Below are 19,532 nucleotides of genomic sequence, written 5' to 3' on the forward strand. Positions count from 1 at the left end.
TTTTACCGTAAATAGTAAGTAGGTCCCGCATTCCACTAACTCAATTCACTCACATTTTATTATAAAACTAATATAAAAAAATAGGTCTCACATTTCACTCACTTTTTTCAACCAACTTTTCTTTACATTTCTTAAAACTCGTGCCCGGTAAAAGTGTGACTCCTAATGGGGGACGGAGGGAGTATCAAGATATAATATAGGATAGAGTTAGTGAGATTATTTTAGTCATAGGGATTTAGTTATGACTAATTATCACATGAATATCCATGTAGGATTGAGTTATAGGATTGAATCTCTTGAACCATACACACTACAAATTTAATCCTGGATACAATCTTGCAAACCGAACCCCCCTTATATGTACTATATTGTTATTAATTCTTCAATATTCTTCGATATCGATGTAGTTAGGAAATATACTAACATTATCAGTTTATCCTCGTCTTCTAATACGACGATTAGTTGGAGGCCATCTCAGTTCTACGCAGATTCCACATATTCAAAGTTTTGATTGCCACTTGTGTCCCTTCCAACTTATATATATACATATCATAACCACTCCAACTCCCACAAATCAAAATTTGGGTTAACCGATTATAACATCTCATATTAAGGGATTGTAAAAAGCCAGAAATGAAGGTAAATTTTTCAAGACTTCATGCAATTAAATTTTTGCATTGTTACACATATATAGTAACAAACTGTCAATTTAATTTATGCCATCTTTGTATTACTAATAGATGAAGATTGTGATCAAAGTGCCACTGCATAAAGAGAAGGATAAATCCAAGGCCATGAAGATTGTTGTGGCTGAAGAAGGTATTTATATAGTAATAGCTATAGTATTTATTTATTTATAATTCAAAACCCCAAACTCATTCAATTCTATGCATATAAACTGTAGGAGTGATCTCGGTGAGTATCGGAAAAGATAACGATCAGCTTGAAGTGGTCGGAGTAGGAGTTGATTCCGTGTGTTTGGCAAAATCTCTTAGGAAGAAATTCTGTTTTGCCGATATTTTAAGCGTTGCAGAAGTGAAGCCGCCAGAGCCGGATAAGTCGCCGGAAAAATGTCCACCGCAACCTTGTATGATACCGCCACCTTGCCAACCTTTCTACGAGTGCCACTATTATGATGATCCCGGAAGGACTATTTGTCACATTATGTAAATCAAGTTGTGTATTAATTCTTCCAAAATTAAACATTTGTATTATTAATTTGTAACATAAGAATCTCAGTTTGAACTTTTAATTGTATGGTTAATTTGAATTGTTTGAATATTGATGATGGATCATTATAATCGTCATATGGTGACGAGTCTATCTCCTAAAAGTCTCAATTGGCTCCATGCTAAAATCTTGAAATGTTTTTATTATAATATGATGAGCATCTGAATGAAAAATGAATTAGTGTGTTTGAGTTGTTGAATATTGATTGGTGGATACATGTGAACTGAGATAGTCTCCAAAAGAAGAATTGGTATGTGATGTTAAAAAATATCTATGGTGATTAATTTCACTATGAAAAAGATAGTTTTGGAATGATGATAAGTATGGTAATTAACTATAGGCTGTGATAATATTTAGCAAAACAATAGGTCAACGAGTATGTAATCTGGAGTTTCAACATCAAATAGGCCCATGTGATTAGTTTAATTAAAGGTTTAAACCAACTTCCCCAATAATAATATTAGTTCTAGCTAGTTAAATTATATGGAGTATTGTTGACACACTCTTGGTCTTTCTTTATTAACCCTTACATTTGACCAATGTAAGCACCAAACCTTAATTAACAATACTAGTTTTGAATTATTTTCTCTCTTTTTTTACATTTTAAATGCTACAGAATTAATGTCGGCAATTAAGTACGGAAATGGCATTATGGTCAATTTATAAAATATTTTTCACTTTTTCAGTGAAACATTGATTACAAATTTACAATTGTGTTTTGGCAATTTAAATTTTAAAAGCATTGAATAATCACTAATCATAAATATCAACCTACTCTGCGAGTAGAAATCTTAATATAAGGAAATCTAGGACGTAGGGTAGTTGAGATGGCCTACCAAGTTGTAGTACTACTAAGGTTATACTAATAAATTAAAAATATAATAAGCAGCAACATTTATTTTTAATTATTCATACCACCAAATTACCGGACTTTGTGCTAATCAGTAATTACAACAGTCATGTAGATACAATTAAAATCAAGTGATTAAAGGTGTCATGTAGGGTATTATATTTCACTTAAATATATTAGTCATATATATTTGTAGAAAATAGCACTAGTAAAAGATTGCATGCGCATGATTTTTATCATATTCTATTTCCTTTGTCTCTATGGAGCTGGATCGTATTTCTTTTTGAATTATTTCATTATAGCTGAGTCGTTTACTTTTTTGGCAAAAAGCAACAACTTTTCTTCTTTCTTAATACTTTATTCTTTTTTACTTTATTCTCTAATCATCTCTCTATATTTTTCCTTTTCTACTTTATTATTCATTTACTTACTTTATTTAACACAACTTTTCTTAAATTTGGTATAAAAAAAAAGTCTCTACTACGTAGATATGGAGGGAGTACTATTTAGCTAAACTATGATAAGTTTTATAAACGAAAAATAAGTATTGGATGGGCCGTGCAGTATAGTGGGTCAACAAACCTCAAATCATAGTCCAAACTAGCCAACCATTTGAAACCCAATTGCAAGTTGCCTATAAAATTTAGATCAACTTAACAATTTTGTATTAATGGGATTGGGAGGGACAGATAGTTTAATACTACTAACTAAATTTGAAACAGCATTAACTACGAAAATCGTTCAATCTTTGAAGTATTGTGACATTTATAAACTTCAGTAAATAAAATTACATCTTACTCTCTCTGTCACAGGTTACTTGGGTCATTTCTTTTTAGCACTCGTTTTGAAAAAATAATACTAATAAATAGTTAAAATGGATAAAAAAAATAAGAGAGAAAATAATGTAGAGAAGAGTCTTAACTATATTATTATTTTTTTTTTACTTTATTTTCTCTTCACTTTAATTATTTATTATTATTTTTTTAAAACGAGTGCAAAAAAGAAGTGACTCAAGTAACGTGGGACGGAGGGAGTATAAGTGAGTTGATTAATTATTGTGCATTACTACAATTTTAGTTGATATTAATTTATGATATGGGAAAGTACATAGGAGAAACTAATTATATTAATAATATAATATTAAAAAATAAAAATGAAAAAAATATAAATGTAACAATTAATTTTGTGATATGGAGTTATATTGATTGTCGATCAATAAATATTTTTCCTTTTTTATGTAATCAATATTAACTGTTAATGATCCTCCCCTTTTCATCATAATCTCCAGTACTATTCCAACCAGAATTACAATGATTTAGGAAATTCGACTATTTTTTCCTTCGAAACATATAACAGAAACAAAAACAAATCGATAATTGCTTGCGGCTTTAGCAAAGCAATCAAGGTAAGTCAATTCGAATAGAATTAATTATATACCAAAAGGTGAGACTTATCACTCAATTACAGTACAGATCATATAAAAGCCATTATTGAAGATGCAGAATTTAATTATCAAATTTTTATAAGGTTTTCTTAGTAAAAAAAATATACTCCAGCTATTGAGTCGTGACCATCTTAGTCTTTCTTTATGCTGCAACAATAATGTTTTTGTGAATTAGTAGTTAGTAACCTTTCTTCATTAAGTCGATACTATAGTGTGAAACGATCAGATTTCTCGAATTCTCCTAGGAACTATAAAAATGTTAATTGAAAAAGTAAATATATTTTTTAAAATTAATGCGCAACAAAATGGACTCAGAATTTAAGAAGTTGTTAGTAAACTATTGCCACGGAACCACGGTTCAACTAAGTCATACAATCATTCTTTTTTAGAGTAAAAGCCAAATGTGGTCTCTAACATATAATCATTTTATCAATTTGGTCCTTAACATTATCATTTTGATTATTTGGTCTCTCACAAATAAACTCGGACCCGAATCGATCCTCACTTAACAGAACGGCCAAAAAATAGACGGTGATTGCAATTTGACTATATTAAATTACTAATGGTAATTAATTATACTTATTTATAATTCTTAATTCATATTAAATTACAAATTATTCATTTCATTTTGCAACTAATACTATCTTTTTTCCAATTTTGCTAATAGGAAAGAATTATAATTAGGTATAATGAATTACCATTAGTAATTTAATATAGTCAAATTGCGGTCATCGTCTATTTTTTGACGGTTCTGTTAAGTGAGGACCGATTCGGGTCCGAATTTATTTGTGAGGGACCAAATAATCAAAAAAATAATGTTAAGGACCAAATTGATAAAACGGCCATATATTAAGGACCACATTTGGCATTTACTCTTTTTTTTTACAAATTAAAATATGTGCATATAAATATAAACAAAATGAAGTCAAGTTCAAAAGTATCATTCGGTAATTAAAAATGATATAGTATGTAGTTTTACAACAGCCACACTCTTGATTTCTTTCCTGGTTGCTTGCATTCAAATAGTGAAATAGTGGATACAATATGTTATTTTATTGGTGACAAATATTTTCTTGCTTTCACATTTTTAATAGTGTCAGAATATAAGCTTACAGTGAATAATTTGAGGAGAAATCTAATACTTCATTAAACCTGGACTTATTGGAAAAACAAGATTCATCCTATGAAAATTAAACTCATCCGAAATTTAACATGTGTGTCAGTTTTATTTGTCCCATAAAAATATCACCTTCGATTTATACACAATTTTTTTTCTATTATCAGCTAAGTGCATGTTCAAATGCCGCCACTCCACCCTAACTCAATCAAAGTCACCAGATTATCCGACGTTCGGTTACTATGACATAGTTATCACTCGGCATGCGTCTCCTTTATCATGGCCCGTCTCGACTGATTATTTTTCACCCTAATCTCGCGACATTTCATTTGGGCCAAATCCATGCGACTAAAATTGTCGCAATGTACACTGTTTCCTGGACGTTAAAAATTTAGGAAAATGGGTAGTCGTGTTGATTAAATGAAATTAAATATGTACATTTTTGGGATTGGTGAAGAGGTTGTGAAAACTAAATAAGATTAGATAAGTAATAATGCTTATGCTATAATTTTGCTTTTATGTTAATTATGTATTTGTAGTGATCCTTTCCATTATGTTTGTATGCTTTTGAGTTTTCCTCCATACTTTTTTATGAACGAATTCAACGATAATAATTAGCTAATTACTTATTTAATTGAATTGAACAAACAAAATTTGATTCGTAATTTATTATACTAGTATTAATCTTATCTACCAAACATTATACTAAATTAACTTGCACATAATCTAGTTAACCAGACAACATTTATAGATCCAATACTAATTCTATCCTAGACAAGACACATCCTAACTTATCCCATATTATATCTTCCTATTATTTAGTCTCATGAACCAAACAATTATTAAAAATACTTCAATTACTTTTTATTTAATTATTATCTATCTCTTATTTTACCAATTATACATTATTAATTTTGTGTCATTTCAAATGCCTTTATTTTTATGAGACAGAATGAGTATATATATGAAAGTGTTCTATTCCGAGACCAAGTTAAAAACGAGTTGAACTTAATTAATGCAATTAATTAGTTGATGTGGGATCGAGTTACGATTTCAACGATCCCTTAATAGTTGGTTGAAATATTTAATTATGTTGCTTATCGCTATTTATGTACGAGCACTTCGTTGTAGCCAAATATTTTATGAATATATAGCAAGAATTGGTACAAATATATGTATCAAATTATCATAACACACTCAATACAGAAACAGTGTAACTCATACCTGCCCACGATGCTTCCGAAACAAATTGCACATATAAAATTTATTTATTTTTATCCTTTTTCCGGTTTCAAAATTTGAACATGGAAAATACAAAGAAAAAACAAGGAAAAGAATGTCCTTAACGATATTATTTGTTAATTATCATCGTTACCACCAAGTCCAACAGTCAATTATCGGTTCCATATTTCTTCACCATACACGGTGATCAATATTTTATTTAACAATTAACAGTACATATTAAAAAGTTGCTATGTATTGGTGGATTTTTTCCCTATAAATTGAAAACAGAAGGGTTGCATATAATTAGGTTTTTGGTCTCTAAAACTTCCATAGTAAGAAACCAACTACAAAAGCTCTCGAAATGAAGGTAGAGTTTTGTTCAATTAATGCAGGAGATTAATTTCATTTGCATCTAATTGTATGATTTTGTAATGTAGAAAAAGATTGTGCTAAATGTGCCAATGCACAATGAGAAGGCTAGATCAAAGGCCATGTCGATTGCTGTGAATGTACTAGGTATGTATATTTGTTACATGTAGCAAACTCTATGCAATGTACAAACACCAAACTCATCAACAAAGTGTCAAAACAACATCAGCACAATGTCAACACGATGTAAAAATTTCAAGATTTTGATGTCAACACAATATACACCACAGTATGAAATTTCAAGATTTTGATGTCAACACAGCGTCAACAACATTTGATTACATCCCTCTATATATGTATATATTGATTTGAAACTATCACACAAACCCTAATTTATTGTACTAAATAATTTCTGATTAAACACTGAATCCATCATAGATCTTAATGATCTAATTATATGTCTATAAAGATGATATCTGAGATGATGATAATGCAGGAGTGGAGGCGGTGAGTATTGGAGAAAATGACCGGCTTGTGGTGACCGGAGAAGGGGTGGATACGGTGTGTTTGGCAACGAATCTCCGGAAAAAGTTTTGCTTTGCTGATATTGTGAGCATAGAAGACGTTTAACCGGCCAACTCAGGTAGGCCATCTTCACCGATTTCAAGTCCTCTACGGCCAACTCCGGCCCTGTACTGCCCACCGGTTTATTATGAAAGGGTCGTGTCATTCTAATTGCACCATACTCTGATTTGCTAGGTTTTCATTTCATTTTTTCTTTACAATTTTCGAGTTATCATTGTCATATAAATGCTTGATCGATGGTGTATACATTTGTTTCATTCAATTTCGATGACTTGAATTTAACAAATTATTTGCTAGTATTAATTACTTTCTTGCTAACTTATGCATTCAAATATGACTTGGAGTCAATGGAGACATTAGACATACATTGTTCTTTCATAAACTCTAGTTAAATGAATCAATTAGAAGGCACTAGTATTTATGATTAGAGAATTGAATGGCGATATATCCTTAAATTGCTCGCCTTAATAAAACATTCTAATGCTACTCTCTTCATTAAAATACTTCACAAATATTCATATATCAAAAGTAAACTTAGGATCTCCTTAGTAAACTAAGGATCTCCTTGGTTTCTATTAAATCACAGTTGTGCATAAAACGCAGGAAATATTGAATGAAACGCAAGAAATGTAATTTATAAGTTTCTCTCATTTTTAATCATTTTTCCATTTAATTATTTTTAGGCAATTAGTAATTCAAACATCATTCTACCACAGGGGCCCACCACACAAAACCTTTATCTCTTCCATTTAATATGTATCTTCAAATAAACTTTTTTATATATAAAAATTGGTTTCAATTTTTTAAACATTAACTATAAAAATTTATACTCTCTTTGTCCCACTTTCGGAGTCCCAGTTGAGTTCGTCACGGATTTTAAAAATTGTAAACGAAAGTTGGTGAAAAAAGATAGTGGAATGTGGATCCTACTTTTATATACACCACTTATGGAATATCCCAATCGGAACTCTTATAGTGGGATACCCAAAAATGAAAAACCGAGACTCCTAAAGTGGGACGAAGGGAGTACTATGTTTTATTCAAAAGTGTAAATAGTGATGAAATTTTACTAATTGTTTTATCAACAGAATCCCATATATCATGATTATACTAATTGTTTTTTATCACAAGAATTTATCATTTACATTTTAGAACAAATGATCATTTATCATGTGCTCCTCGATACTTCCAAAATTAATATCTCTAAACAAAGATCCACTTCAATAAATTAAACTCCTAGAAAATTCATTTTTGAAAGAATATTACGAGCTAATTAGTTAAACAACATTCATAATAAAGAATAATATGCAATGATTCTAATGGGGATGTGCATCCTACGTTCGAGGTTTATTAAAAGGAAATCCGTAAAGTCAAAGCATGACTCTCTAATTAAATTAGGAATTTAAAAAAAAAAAAAAGTTATTCCTCACTTAGAGTCCAAAGCAATAAGTAATGAGAGCCCAAAACATTCATAATAAAGAATTGGTATGTGATGTTAAAAAATATCTATGGTGATTAATTTCACTATGAAAATGATAGCTTTGGAATAATGATAAGTATGGTAATTAACTATAGGCTGTGATAATATTTAGCAAAACAAAACAATAGGTCAACGTGATGTAAGCGAAATGATATGTAATCTGGAGTTTCAACATCAAATAGGCCCATGTGATTAGTTTAATTAAATGTTTAAACCAACTTCCCCAATACTCATAATAATATTAGTTCTAGTTAAATTTATATGGAGTATTGTTGACACACTCTTGGTCTTTCTTTATTAACCCTTACATTTGACCAATGTAAGCACCTAACTTTATTAACAATACTAGTTTTGAATTATTTTCTCTTTTTTTTTTTACATTTAAATGCTAGAGAATTATGTCGGCCATTAAGTACGGAAAGGCCAGTATGGTCGATTTATAGAATATTTTTCACTTTTTCAGTGAAAAACATTAATTACAATTGTGTTTTGGCAATTTAAATTTTGAAAGCATTGAATAATCACTAATCATAAATATCAACCTACTCTGCGAATAGAAATTTTAATATAAGGAAATCTAGGACGTAGCGTAGTAAATAGTAATGGCCTACTTACTAGTAATAAATTAAAAATATAAAGCGTTTATTTTTAATTATTCATACCACCAAATTACCGGAGTCTGTAGATACAACTAAAATCAATTAATTAAAGGTGTCATGTAGGGTACTATATTTCACTTAAATTAGTCATATATTTGTAGTAAATACTACTCCCTCTCTCCATCCATATATAATAGATAACACATTTTTGGATAATGACATGAGATTCTAAGAAATTTTGTTTTGTATGTTAAATAGAGAGAAAAAATATATATTTATATTAATGTGAGAAAGAATTTTTTTTTAAATGTAAATATGACATCTTTTGTAGGATAAACTAAAAACAAAAGTATGACATTGACATCTATTATGACACGCGCGTGACTTTTGTCATATACTCCCTCTGTCCTACTTTAGCAGTCACGGTTTACCTTTTTTGGGTGTCCCACTTTAGGAGTCTCGGTTGAAATATTTCACAAATAATAATAGACTCATATTCCACTAATCTTTTCTTACTCACATTTTATTATAAACTAATATATAACAATATGATCCATATTCCACTATTTTTTCACCAACTTTTCTTTATATTTCTATTAATTCGTGCCGAACTCAAATGGAACTTCTAAAATGGGACGAAACTCATGGAAGGAGTACTACTACTTTTTAACAAATCAGATAAGTTTTATAAACGAAAAATAAGTATTGGATGGGCCTTGCAGAATAGTGGGTCAACAAATCTCAAATCATAGTCCAAACTAGCCAACCATTTGAAACCCAATTGCAAGTTGCCTATAAAATTTAGATCAGCTTACCAATTTTGTATTAATGGGTTTGGAGAGGGACAGAGTTTAACAACTGAATTTGAAACAGCATTAATTACGAAAATCGTTCAATCTTTGAAGTATTGTGACATTTACAAACTTCAGTAAATAAAATTACATCTTATAAGTGAGTCGATTAGTTGTGCATTACAATTTTTGTACATTTGATCGTGTAACTATAAAAGTCATGTAGCCAATTTTTATGATATATGAAAGCACATAGGAGAAACTAATTATATCAATATTAAAAAAATAAATATGAAAAAAATATAAATGTTACAATTTTGTGATATGGGGTTATATTGATTGTCGATCAATCATATTTTATTCATTTTTATGTAATTGATCCTCCACTTTTCACCATAATCTAAATCTCCACTATTCCAACCAAAATTACAATGATTTAGGAAATTCAAAAACAAATCGATTAGAGCATCATCAATAGCTTTAGGCCAGCAATAGTCTAGCCAAAAACTCTCTCTGCCACATCATCAAGACAAGAAACCCTTCATGTCACATCATCAGGACAAGAAACTGGACAAGCAATAGTTTAGCCATAGGCCAGCAAAATTATAAAAAATAAATAAATTACAATCACGCAAAATACGGAATTAAATTTACGACACAGATACAGAAAAATGCAATAATTTTATATAAATTTAAAAAAAGGTACATCCTAAAAAAAATTACATAATTAAAAAAATTCATAAAAAAATACAATAAAAAATGCATAAAAAATGCATATAAAAATACATTAAAAAAAATGCAATCAGCTAGCCGAAATTGAGCCTGCTATGGCGGACGCATCGGCCAACGAATCGGCTAGCGCCCACGATCGGCTAGAGCTCGCCGATCGGCTAGCCTAAATTGCCGCAATGGAGGTTAGCGGATCGGCTAGCGCCCGCGATCGGCTAGCCTATCCGCTAGCCTCCATTGGAGATGCTATTATTGCTTGTGGCTTTAGCAAAGCAATCAAGGTAAGTCAATTCGAATATAATACAATCGATGCCATTATTGAAGATGCAGAATTTAATTATCAAATTTTTATAAGCTTTTCTTAGTAAAAAAAAATATACTCCAGCTATTGAGTCGTGACCTTCTTGGTCTTTCTTTATGCTTCAACAATAATGTTTTTGTGAATTAGTTAGTAAGCTTTCTTCAATGAGTCTATATATACTATAGTGTGAAACGATCATATTTCTCGAAATCTCTTAGGAACTACATATAAAAATGCCATTAAATTAATAGAAAAAGTAAATATTTTTAAAAAATTAATGCGCAACAAAATGGACTCAGAATTTAAGAAGTTGTTAGTAAACTATACTATATACATAGGCATTGTCACGGACCCACGGTTCAACTAAGTCGTACATTAATCATTCTTTGTTGACAAAATAAAATATGTGTATATAAATATAAACAAATGAGGTCAACTGCAAATATATCATTCGGTGATTAAAAATGTTATATATATGTAGGTTTACAACATTCACACTCTTGCTTTCTTTCCTTGTTGCTTGCATAATTAGTTGATACAATATGTTTGATTAATTATTTTATTGGTGACAAATATTTCCTTGCTTTCAAATTTTTAATAGTGACAGAATATAAGCTTACAGTGAATAATTTGAGGAGAAATCTAATATTCATTAAACCTGGACTTATTTGAAAAACAAGATTCATCTATGAAAATTAAACTCAATCAGAAATTTTACGTGCGTGTCTATTTTGTCAGTCCCATGAAAATATCACTTCCTATTTTTAGTGCTAATGTTTTTTTCTTTTTAATGAAGTAGAGCATATTATCCACTATTCCTTTATGATTCAATCTCAGTCACCGAACTATCCGACGTTCGGTTACTATGACAGAGTTATCACTCGGCCCGTCGGCCCGTGTCTCCTTTATCATGGTCCGTCTCGACTGATTATTTTTCACCCTAATCTCGCGACAATTCATCTGGGCTAAACCCATGTGACTAAAATTGTCACATCTCTCTTCTCTCCCACCTCTGCTTCACCCGGCCGTGCACAACCCGCTATGCAACAAATTATTTTGATCGAAGTTGTGAAAATTAAATAAAATTAAATAATTACTAATGCTTGTGCTATAATTATCCTTTTATTATGTATTTACAGTAATCCTTTCCATTCCTTTTTATGCTTTTGAGTTTTTCCTACATATATTTTTATGAACGAATTCAACAAATAATTAGCTAATTACTTAATTAATTTAATAAACAAATTTTGATTCAGAATTTATTAAAATGTAATTAAAATTATTCAAATTTTAATATTTTATTAAAATAAGATAAACAAACAACATTTCTAAATCCAACACTAATTCTAACATAGACAAGACACGTCCTAACTTATCATCAATGGCGGACACAGAAATACACGGGAGTAGGGGCTAAATTCTCAAATTTTACCTTAAAAATAAATTTGTAGGTAACTTAGATTATTAATAGGGGCTTTTATATAATAATGTGTATAGAATGTGAATAAATTTTAGAACTTTATAGTATAAAATAATTAAAAAAATGAATTTATTAGGGGCTAAAGCCCCTCCCCCATTAAATGTAGGTCTGCCAGTGCTTATCCTAGTCTCATGAACCGAACAACCTCTAACGATACTCCAATTATTTTTTATTTCTATCTTTCTATTACTTTATCAATTATGCATTAATTCTCGTATCATTATAAAATATCCTTATTTTTATTGGACATAATGAGTATATCAAAGGAAAATAAATAAATAAGTGTTCTATTCCGAGAACTTAGTTAATGCAATTAATTAGTTGAAGTGGGATCGAGTTAAGATTTCAACGACCCCTTAATTAGTTGATTGAAATATTTAATTATGTTGCTTATCGCTATTTATGAAGTTAATTCGGTGCAGCCAAATATTTTATGAATATATTAGCAAGAATTGGTCCAAATATATGTCCATAATTCTCACACCACACTCAACAGTGTAACCCATACCTGCCCACAATGCTTCCGAAACAAATTGCACATATAAAATTATTCATTTTTCTCCTTTTTCCGGTTTCAAAATTTCAACATGTAAAATACAAAGAAAAAACAGGGAAAGGAATATCCTTATTCCTTAACCATATTATTTCTCAATTGCCATCGTTAACACCAAGTCCAATAGTCAATAATTATCGGTTTCATATTTCTTCACTATTCCACGTAAAATATTTTTTGGTCCGTCACCATACGCGGTTGATCACACATTTTCCTACATATGCATGACATATTTTATTTAACAGTACATAATAAAAAATTGCTATGTATTGGGGGATTTTTTCCTATAAATTGAAAACAGAAGGGTTACATATTAATTAGGTTTTTGGTCTCTAAAACTTCCATAGTAAGAAACCAACTACAAGAGCTCTTGAAATGAAGGTAGAGTTTTGTTCAATTAATGCAGGAGATTAATTTCATTTTCATCTAATTGTATGCTTTTGTAATGTAGAAAAAGATTGTGATAAATGTGCCAATGCACAATGAGAAGGCTAGATCAAAGGCCATGTCGATTGCTGTGAATGTACCAGGTAATGTATATTTGTTACATGTAGCAATATATATATTGATTTGAAAGCATAAAACAAACCCTAATTTATTGTATTAAATAATTACTGATTAAACACTATGAATCCATCATAGATCTTAATGATCTAATTATATGTCTATAAAGATGATATCTGAGATGATGATAATGCAGGAGTGGCGGCAGTGAGTATCGGAGAAAACGACCAGCTTGTTGTGACCGGAGAAAGGGTGGATTCCGTATGTTTGGCAAAGGCTCTTCGGAAAAAGTTTTGCTTTGCTGATATTGTGAGCATAGAAGACGTTAAACCGGCCAATTCAAGTGGATCGTCTTCACCGAATTCAAGTCCTCCACGGCCAACTATGGCGCAGTACTGCCCACCGGCTTATTATGAAAGGGTCGTGTACGATTCCTCTCCTCCTAATTGCACCATACTCTGATTTTCTAGGTTTTCATTTCATTTTTTTCTTTACAATTTTGGAGTTATCATTATCATATCGTATCATATAAATGCTTGATCGATGGTGTATACATTTGTTTCATTTAAATGGATATTGTGAAGTAACGTAGAGTTCATGAATTTCGTTGAGTACTTGGATTCTAGTAGTATTACTTTCTTTGCTTAATTATGCATTCAAATATGACTTGGAGTCGATGGAGACATATATATCATTACATTGCTCACATTAATAAAACATATGCTAATGCTACTCCATGTTTCTTCATTAAAATATTTCACAAAAAATCTACTCCATATATTATGATATTCATATATCAAAAGTAAACTCAGGATCTTCTTAGTTTCTAACTTTCCTGATTTGTTTTTGTAACTTCCTATAATATACATAAAATTCATAGAAAGTCTAGTATGGGATACGAAACATTCAATGTTCAAAGTATGATTATAAAAAGACTCTCCAAGAGTAGTTATAAATTTTCAGAGATTTTGGTTATTTAATTTTATACATTCTTGTCCTTGTAACTGGTCTTTGTTTTAATGGTCCTCTCGCAAAAACATTTATTATTCATCTTGGAATAGTTCTAGGAGATATAGGAATCCTTGTCACTGATAGTCAGTTATTTTAATTCATGAAAATTTTTATGAATATTGGATAATGTAGATACACCAACCGGCAACCACACACAAAGAAAAATGCACACACAATTATTAATATTATATTGGATACGAGCCCATTTTAGGCGGCCTGCGATCATATAAACATTTAATGGGCCTAGATTAGTTAATTACTACTATAAGAACTTCATGCATGGACAAAACCCCACGCCTAATTTTATTATCAAGCCCAAAAAATGTTCTATTGTATAGGCCATAGGGTTTCTTATATCTACATGCAATTTTATGAAGAGGAGATTTTCTATCCGTGCCGCTTGTTGCGTGGTGCTTTTGTAGTCGTCTTGCTCGTCTAGTCGAGTGTTTCGTTCATACCAAACGAGTCTAACGTGTAGTAGACGGCCAGTGATGTGCCGCCATGTCAAACACAAATAAAGTAATATTTCAAAAATTAAAATGAAGATTGAATTTTTTTTAAGAAAATGGCCAAGAACAATGCACGCGATTATCTTAGACGGTCCAGGGGCGGACGCAGAAATATTTATTTATAAGGGCTGAGATTTCTAAATTTTATTTTAAAGTATATTTTTTAATAATTTCAATAATTTATAGGGGCTTTCAGATAATAATTTACATTAAACTTGAATAATTTTTTTTAAAATTAATAGAAAAAGGTTAAAAATTAAACATAATTTAATGAGGACTTAAGCCCCTCCCCCATCTCACTTGGGTCCGCCCAAATGCCCATGACGGTCATGTAACTACTACATGCGCGTACGTGGTAGTGATGTGCCGCCATGTCGAATCTAGCTCCTTCAACGTACCACATCTCACATCACTCGAGAACGTGACACGCAGTTTTGACTACCTTAAGGTAGATGTTAGCAAACGAGTGCAATAAGTCAATATGATCAACTTCCACCCATATCCCTTGAAAAAAATGGTTGTTGACATATAGTCCAAAATATAGATGTCAAATATCAATCTTAGTAGTACTACTAATATTTATGGGAGAATTGACTTGGACCTTTAACACACATATCCATCGAGAATACCCATTGCTATTGATGTCAAATATACATTGCTATTGCCTTAAACAATAGTTTGTCCTGAAGAAGTACATTTTAGAATAGGAGAGGCCAAAAGAAGTCCTGTTGCTACGTGTTAGAAAAATGAGTGCAACAAGTCAATTTGATCGATTTCATTTTCTTGAATTAAAATGATCGCTAACTAATTTATGACATGAAGCCCCACAAAATAGATGCCAAGTGGCCATCATACTATTTATGGGAAAAGTACAAGTCCGCTACTATTCATGCAACGTGGACTCATTAAGCTTTCATTGATTAAAAAAACATTTTGGGGAAAAAATCATGTCGTCGATCATACGACATAGGTTAACTTCAACTCAAATAAATGGGCATGAAGCATGAAAAATCATATTTTATGACTTTGAACAAGAAAAATCATACTTTCTCCGTGTCAAGATAGTTGAATCATTTTTATACACGTATTTAATATAATATTAAATAATTAAATTGGAGAGAGAATAAAATAAAATAGACTCTTACTTTTATTTTCTCTCACTTTAATTATTAAGTTAATATTTTTTTTTAAAACACATGAAAAAATTGCCATATATACACTCATTTAGTATCCACTATTCATTTAAGAATAAATTGCCATAAAATCATAAAGTTTGTTCAATCTCATATCATTTAAAAGTAGCTAATTATATTACAATTTTAGTATTTTTCACATTTCTCCCATTAATTTTGATTTGGAGAAAATTATATAAGCGTGTCACAAGAATGACCGAATTAATAGGAAAAAAATATATTAAAGAAAAAAAACTTAATTTCTTGAATTCCAAAATTTATCAATTTTTTTTTATAAAATTAACTAAATTAGGTCTATTTTAATAACAATCCCACACTTTATCATCAACATATGCAAAATATTAAATCAAATGGCAAATGAGACATTCAACAGATCGAACGACACATGGTCGCTGGCGAATTAATCAATAAATCAGGCTATGCCTAATTGACCATAACTACATTCTAGACTATAATCAATGCTACCTCCCATGAATTTCATTTTGTTAAATGTCATAACATATTGTCTCTCATGCTCTCTTACTTATCTCAACCTTTTAAATGTCGCAAGCAAGTAATCTCTTTGAACATTAACACAAAATTAATGCTATATTTAATTGATTAATATATACTTAGTAAATAAGTTTATTTATAATTGTAAACTGTGACAATATGCTTTAAATATATGTTTATATACAGAAGAACTTTAAATATAATGTAATAGAGTATTCATATAAATATCTTGAGAGAAATTGAGAACGTTGATTGCGTATCTAATATTTGCCAAATCCATAATATATGTAGAATATTTGTCACACGATCTAGCATGGAACATCATCAGACATCAAGCAAAGAAAGACACGTACAAACAAACAAATGAACTCAATCATGCCTTAGCCCTATTTCAATTATTAGGGGAAGATGTACACGTACACTATATGTTCTTTTTCGATAGATTGAAATGTTTCTTTTAAATGAATTAAATTGGTCTCGAGATCTTTGACCTCGGACGTGCTATTTTATTTTGCATTATGGTAGCTGTATAATCGATTATTAGAGCATCTACATCGCGTCTCGATGAGGGCTCTATCACGTCTCAGAGAGACGTGACCGCATCGAAACAGCGATGCGGGACGCCGTCTCGTCTCTATCTCGTCCCACATCTCTCCGCGAAGATGTGGCTGGCGAGACAGCTCGCCACGCACGTTGGCCACGTAGCAAGCTCCCGTTCGTCTGTGACACCCACTCGCCGACCATCGTTTATATCCATTGAAAAATATATATATTTTTTTATTTTTTAAAAAAATTCCGAAAAAAATCGAAAAAAAAATCCCAAAAAAATTACTACCCTTTTATAGCCATTTTTTTCAAATTTTTTATTTATTTTTTCTATTTTTTTAAGCCCCCAATCACTTCTATAAATGTCAAATCATTCCCACAAACTATCCACCATAAAAAAACTCTCTATTCTCACCTATCATTCCCACAAATAATTATGCGGATTTCAATAAATTGTAATATTAGGATTTCAATTATGTATTTTTCGTATTTTCGGATGTTGTAATTTTCGTGGTTTTTAATGATTTTATGAATTATTAGTATAATTTAATATTTCAATGAACTTTTAATTGAATTTGTTGGAAATAAAAATAAAAAATGAAATTGAATTAATAGTTAAGGGATGAGATGGTTAAGAGATGGAGGGATGCAAGTGATGTCTATTAGTTAAGAGATGAGGTGAAAAGTGCAATGGGGTCCATGAATAGTGAAGAGATGAGACGGTTAAGAGATAGGGATGCGGATGACCTTATTGAAGCTAGACTAGCTAGAAACTTATTTGAAGATTTACAATATTAAGTGTCTTTCAGAATGACAATTTAGTTCCCCTAAAATAACTCACACTTTGAATTATGAAAGAGCACTAATCTGAGGGTCAGAATCTTTCATATTAATAAAGAGAAAGTGATACAGGAAAATAAAGTTTTTCATTTTACTTTCAAAACGTGGTAGAGGATCAAACAATAAGGAAAGGAAATAAACATAAAATTCGTTGCTTTAAAGGATCATAAACTAAATTCGTTCCCTCAAAGCATCCGCGCCCATAGAAAATGGCCACACGCCATTAATTAATACAAAATGTAAAATGCATTGCCACGGGTCCAATTATTTAGATATACTAGATCTTATTTTATATTCTAGGAAATCTAATACTACCAATTATTACTAATAGTATCCGCAGCGGGCTTTTGTCCGTTCGTGCCAGCGGCACGGACCGCCGCTGCGAGCCGTCCGTCCTTGCCAGCGGAAGGGCGGTGCTCTTAAATAAGAGCACGTTCGTGCTGCACGCGATTGGCCAACGACAATTTTGTTTTTCTTTTGTTTTTTTTTTCAAAAATTTGAATTTAATTTTAAAAATCATTTTTACATAAAAAAATATTTTCCCACTTCTCAATAAATTATATCCTTTTGCTACACACTTTTAATTTTTTTTTCAATTTTTTTCTCCAAATTTTACATTTTAATTATGTATTTTTATTTTTTACGATTTTAATTATGTAATTTTTATTTTTTAGGATTTAATTATGTAATTTTAATATTTTAATGTATTTTGATATTGCAGAAATATTTTTAGTAATTGAAGTATTTAAATTGAATAATAGAATATTGGGACCCTTGAGATTGTCCTTGTGGTAGAGCACAGATGTGGATGTTGTGCTCTTGCCTAAGGACAAGGAGTAAAAGTGGGTCCGGGTCCACCTCCGTGCTCTTATCTAAAAGCACGGATGGGGATGCTCTAATAATAATAATAATATTGCTTAAACTGACAAAAATATAATAGTATTCCTGAACAACTTTATCCAAATAAACACAAAAATTATTGAATAATAAAAGCACGGATGAGGATGCTCAATATTGCTTAAACTAGGAAAAATATAATAGTATTCTTGAACAACTTTATCCAGATAAATACAAAAGTTACTGAATCCAATGTTTATTACTTGTGAATATATACATATTTTAGTGTTATACACCGACAATTATTATGGTTTTCAAATTTTTTATTAGGATTTCGGGTTGGGTACGGCCCGTACGGGTACCCGCAATATCGGGTACGGGATACCCGACACGAGTATCAGGTAATCCCGGTATATCACGGGGCGGGTATTGGGACAATAAATTTGGCTAAAATCGGGTACGGGTACCCGACTTGTCGGGTGCGGGTACCCGCGGGTAACCCGTTTCGTCACCCCTATTCTTAACTCTACAATACAAGGAGACTAAAGTAGTACTCCCTCAATCCCACAAAAGACACTTTCCTTTTTAGTTTGTCCCACAAAAGATGTAACATTTTCCTTTTTGAAAAAAGTTCTCTCTCACATTAATATAAAAATTACTTCCTCTGTTTCTTCATAGTTGAGGCAGAACTTTTTGGCATGAAGTTTTAGAAATGAATGTTGGGTATGTTAAATAAATAGATAAAAAAGTAAGAGAGAGGAAAAGATAGAGAGTAAAAAGTATAAAGTGAATAAAGTAGAGAGAATAAAGTAAGAGAGAGTAAAGTAAGAAAGAGGAAAAAGTTACCA

General features: G+C 30.9%; 3 protein-coding genes across 3 annotated transcripts; all 3 read left to right on the forward strand.

Annotated features, from left to right (window-relative positions):
* Nucleotides 1–517: 517 nt before the first annotated feature.
* Nucleotides 518–1,283, forward strand: LOC125185355 (heavy metal-associated isoprenylated plant protein 16-like). Its single transcript, XM_048081878.2, has 3 exons — nt 518–639; nt 741–819; nt 905–1,283. The coding sequence occupies exons 1-3, from the start codon at nt 634–636 to the stop codon at nt 1,168–1,170; spliced, it is 351 nt and encodes a 116-aa protein (XP_047937835.1). The 5' UTR covers nt 518–633; the 3' UTR covers nt 1,171–1,283.
* A 4,906-nt stretch (nt 1,284–6,189) lies between these two features.
* On the forward strand, nt 6,190–7,122 carry LOC148934441 (heavy metal-associated isoprenylated plant protein 16-like). Its single transcript, XM_089064306.1, has 3 exons — nt 6,190–6,232; nt 6,303–6,381; nt 6,731–7,122. The coding sequence occupies exons 1-3, from the start codon at nt 6,227–6,229 to the stop codon at nt 6,862–6,864; spliced, it is 219 nt and encodes a 72-aa protein (XP_088920432.1). The 5' UTR covers nt 6,190–6,226; the 3' UTR covers nt 6,865–7,122.
* Nucleotides 7,123–13,090: 5,968 nt separating this feature from the next.
* On the forward strand, nt 13,091–13,825 carry LOC125218553 (heavy metal-associated isoprenylated plant protein 46-like). Its single transcript, XM_048120238.1, has 3 exons — nt 13,091–13,133; nt 13,204–13,282; nt 13,453–13,825. The coding sequence occupies exons 1-3, from the start codon at nt 13,128–13,130 to the stop codon at nt 13,716–13,718; spliced, it is 351 nt and encodes a 116-aa protein (XP_047976195.1). The 5' UTR covers nt 13,091–13,127; the 3' UTR covers nt 13,719–13,825.
* The last annotated feature ends 5,707 nt before the right edge of the window (nt 13,826–19,532 follow it).

This window comes from Salvia hispanica, chromosome 1 (assembly GCF_029641045.1).
Source record: "Salvia hispanica isolate PSC_SH4W2 chromosome 1, Shi_PSC_v1, whole genome shotgun sequence".
Classification (NCBI taxonomy): domain Eukaryota; kingdom Viridiplantae; phylum Streptophyta; class Magnoliopsida; order Lamiales; family Lamiaceae; genus Salvia; species Salvia hispanica.

What these genes read in the sequence shown, in the direction of transcription:
- LOC125218553 (XM_048120238.1), top strand. An exon ending in GATTGCTGTGAATGTACCAG is followed by an intron (nt 13,283 to 13,452) that starts GTAATGTATATT and finishes ATGATAATGCAG; the next exon opens with GAGTGGCGGCAGTGAGTATC.
- LOC148934441 (XM_089064306.1), top strand. An exon ending in GATTGCTGTGAATGTACTAG is followed by an intron (nt 6,382 to 6,730) that starts GTATGTATATTT and finishes ATGATAATGCAG; the next exon opens with GAGTGGAGGCGGTGAGTATT.
- LOC125185355 (XM_048081878.2), top strand. An exon ending in GATTGTTGTGGCTGAAGAAG is followed by an intron (nt 820 to 904) that starts GTATTTATATAG and finishes TATAAACTGTAG; the next exon opens with GAGTGATCTCGGTGAGTATC.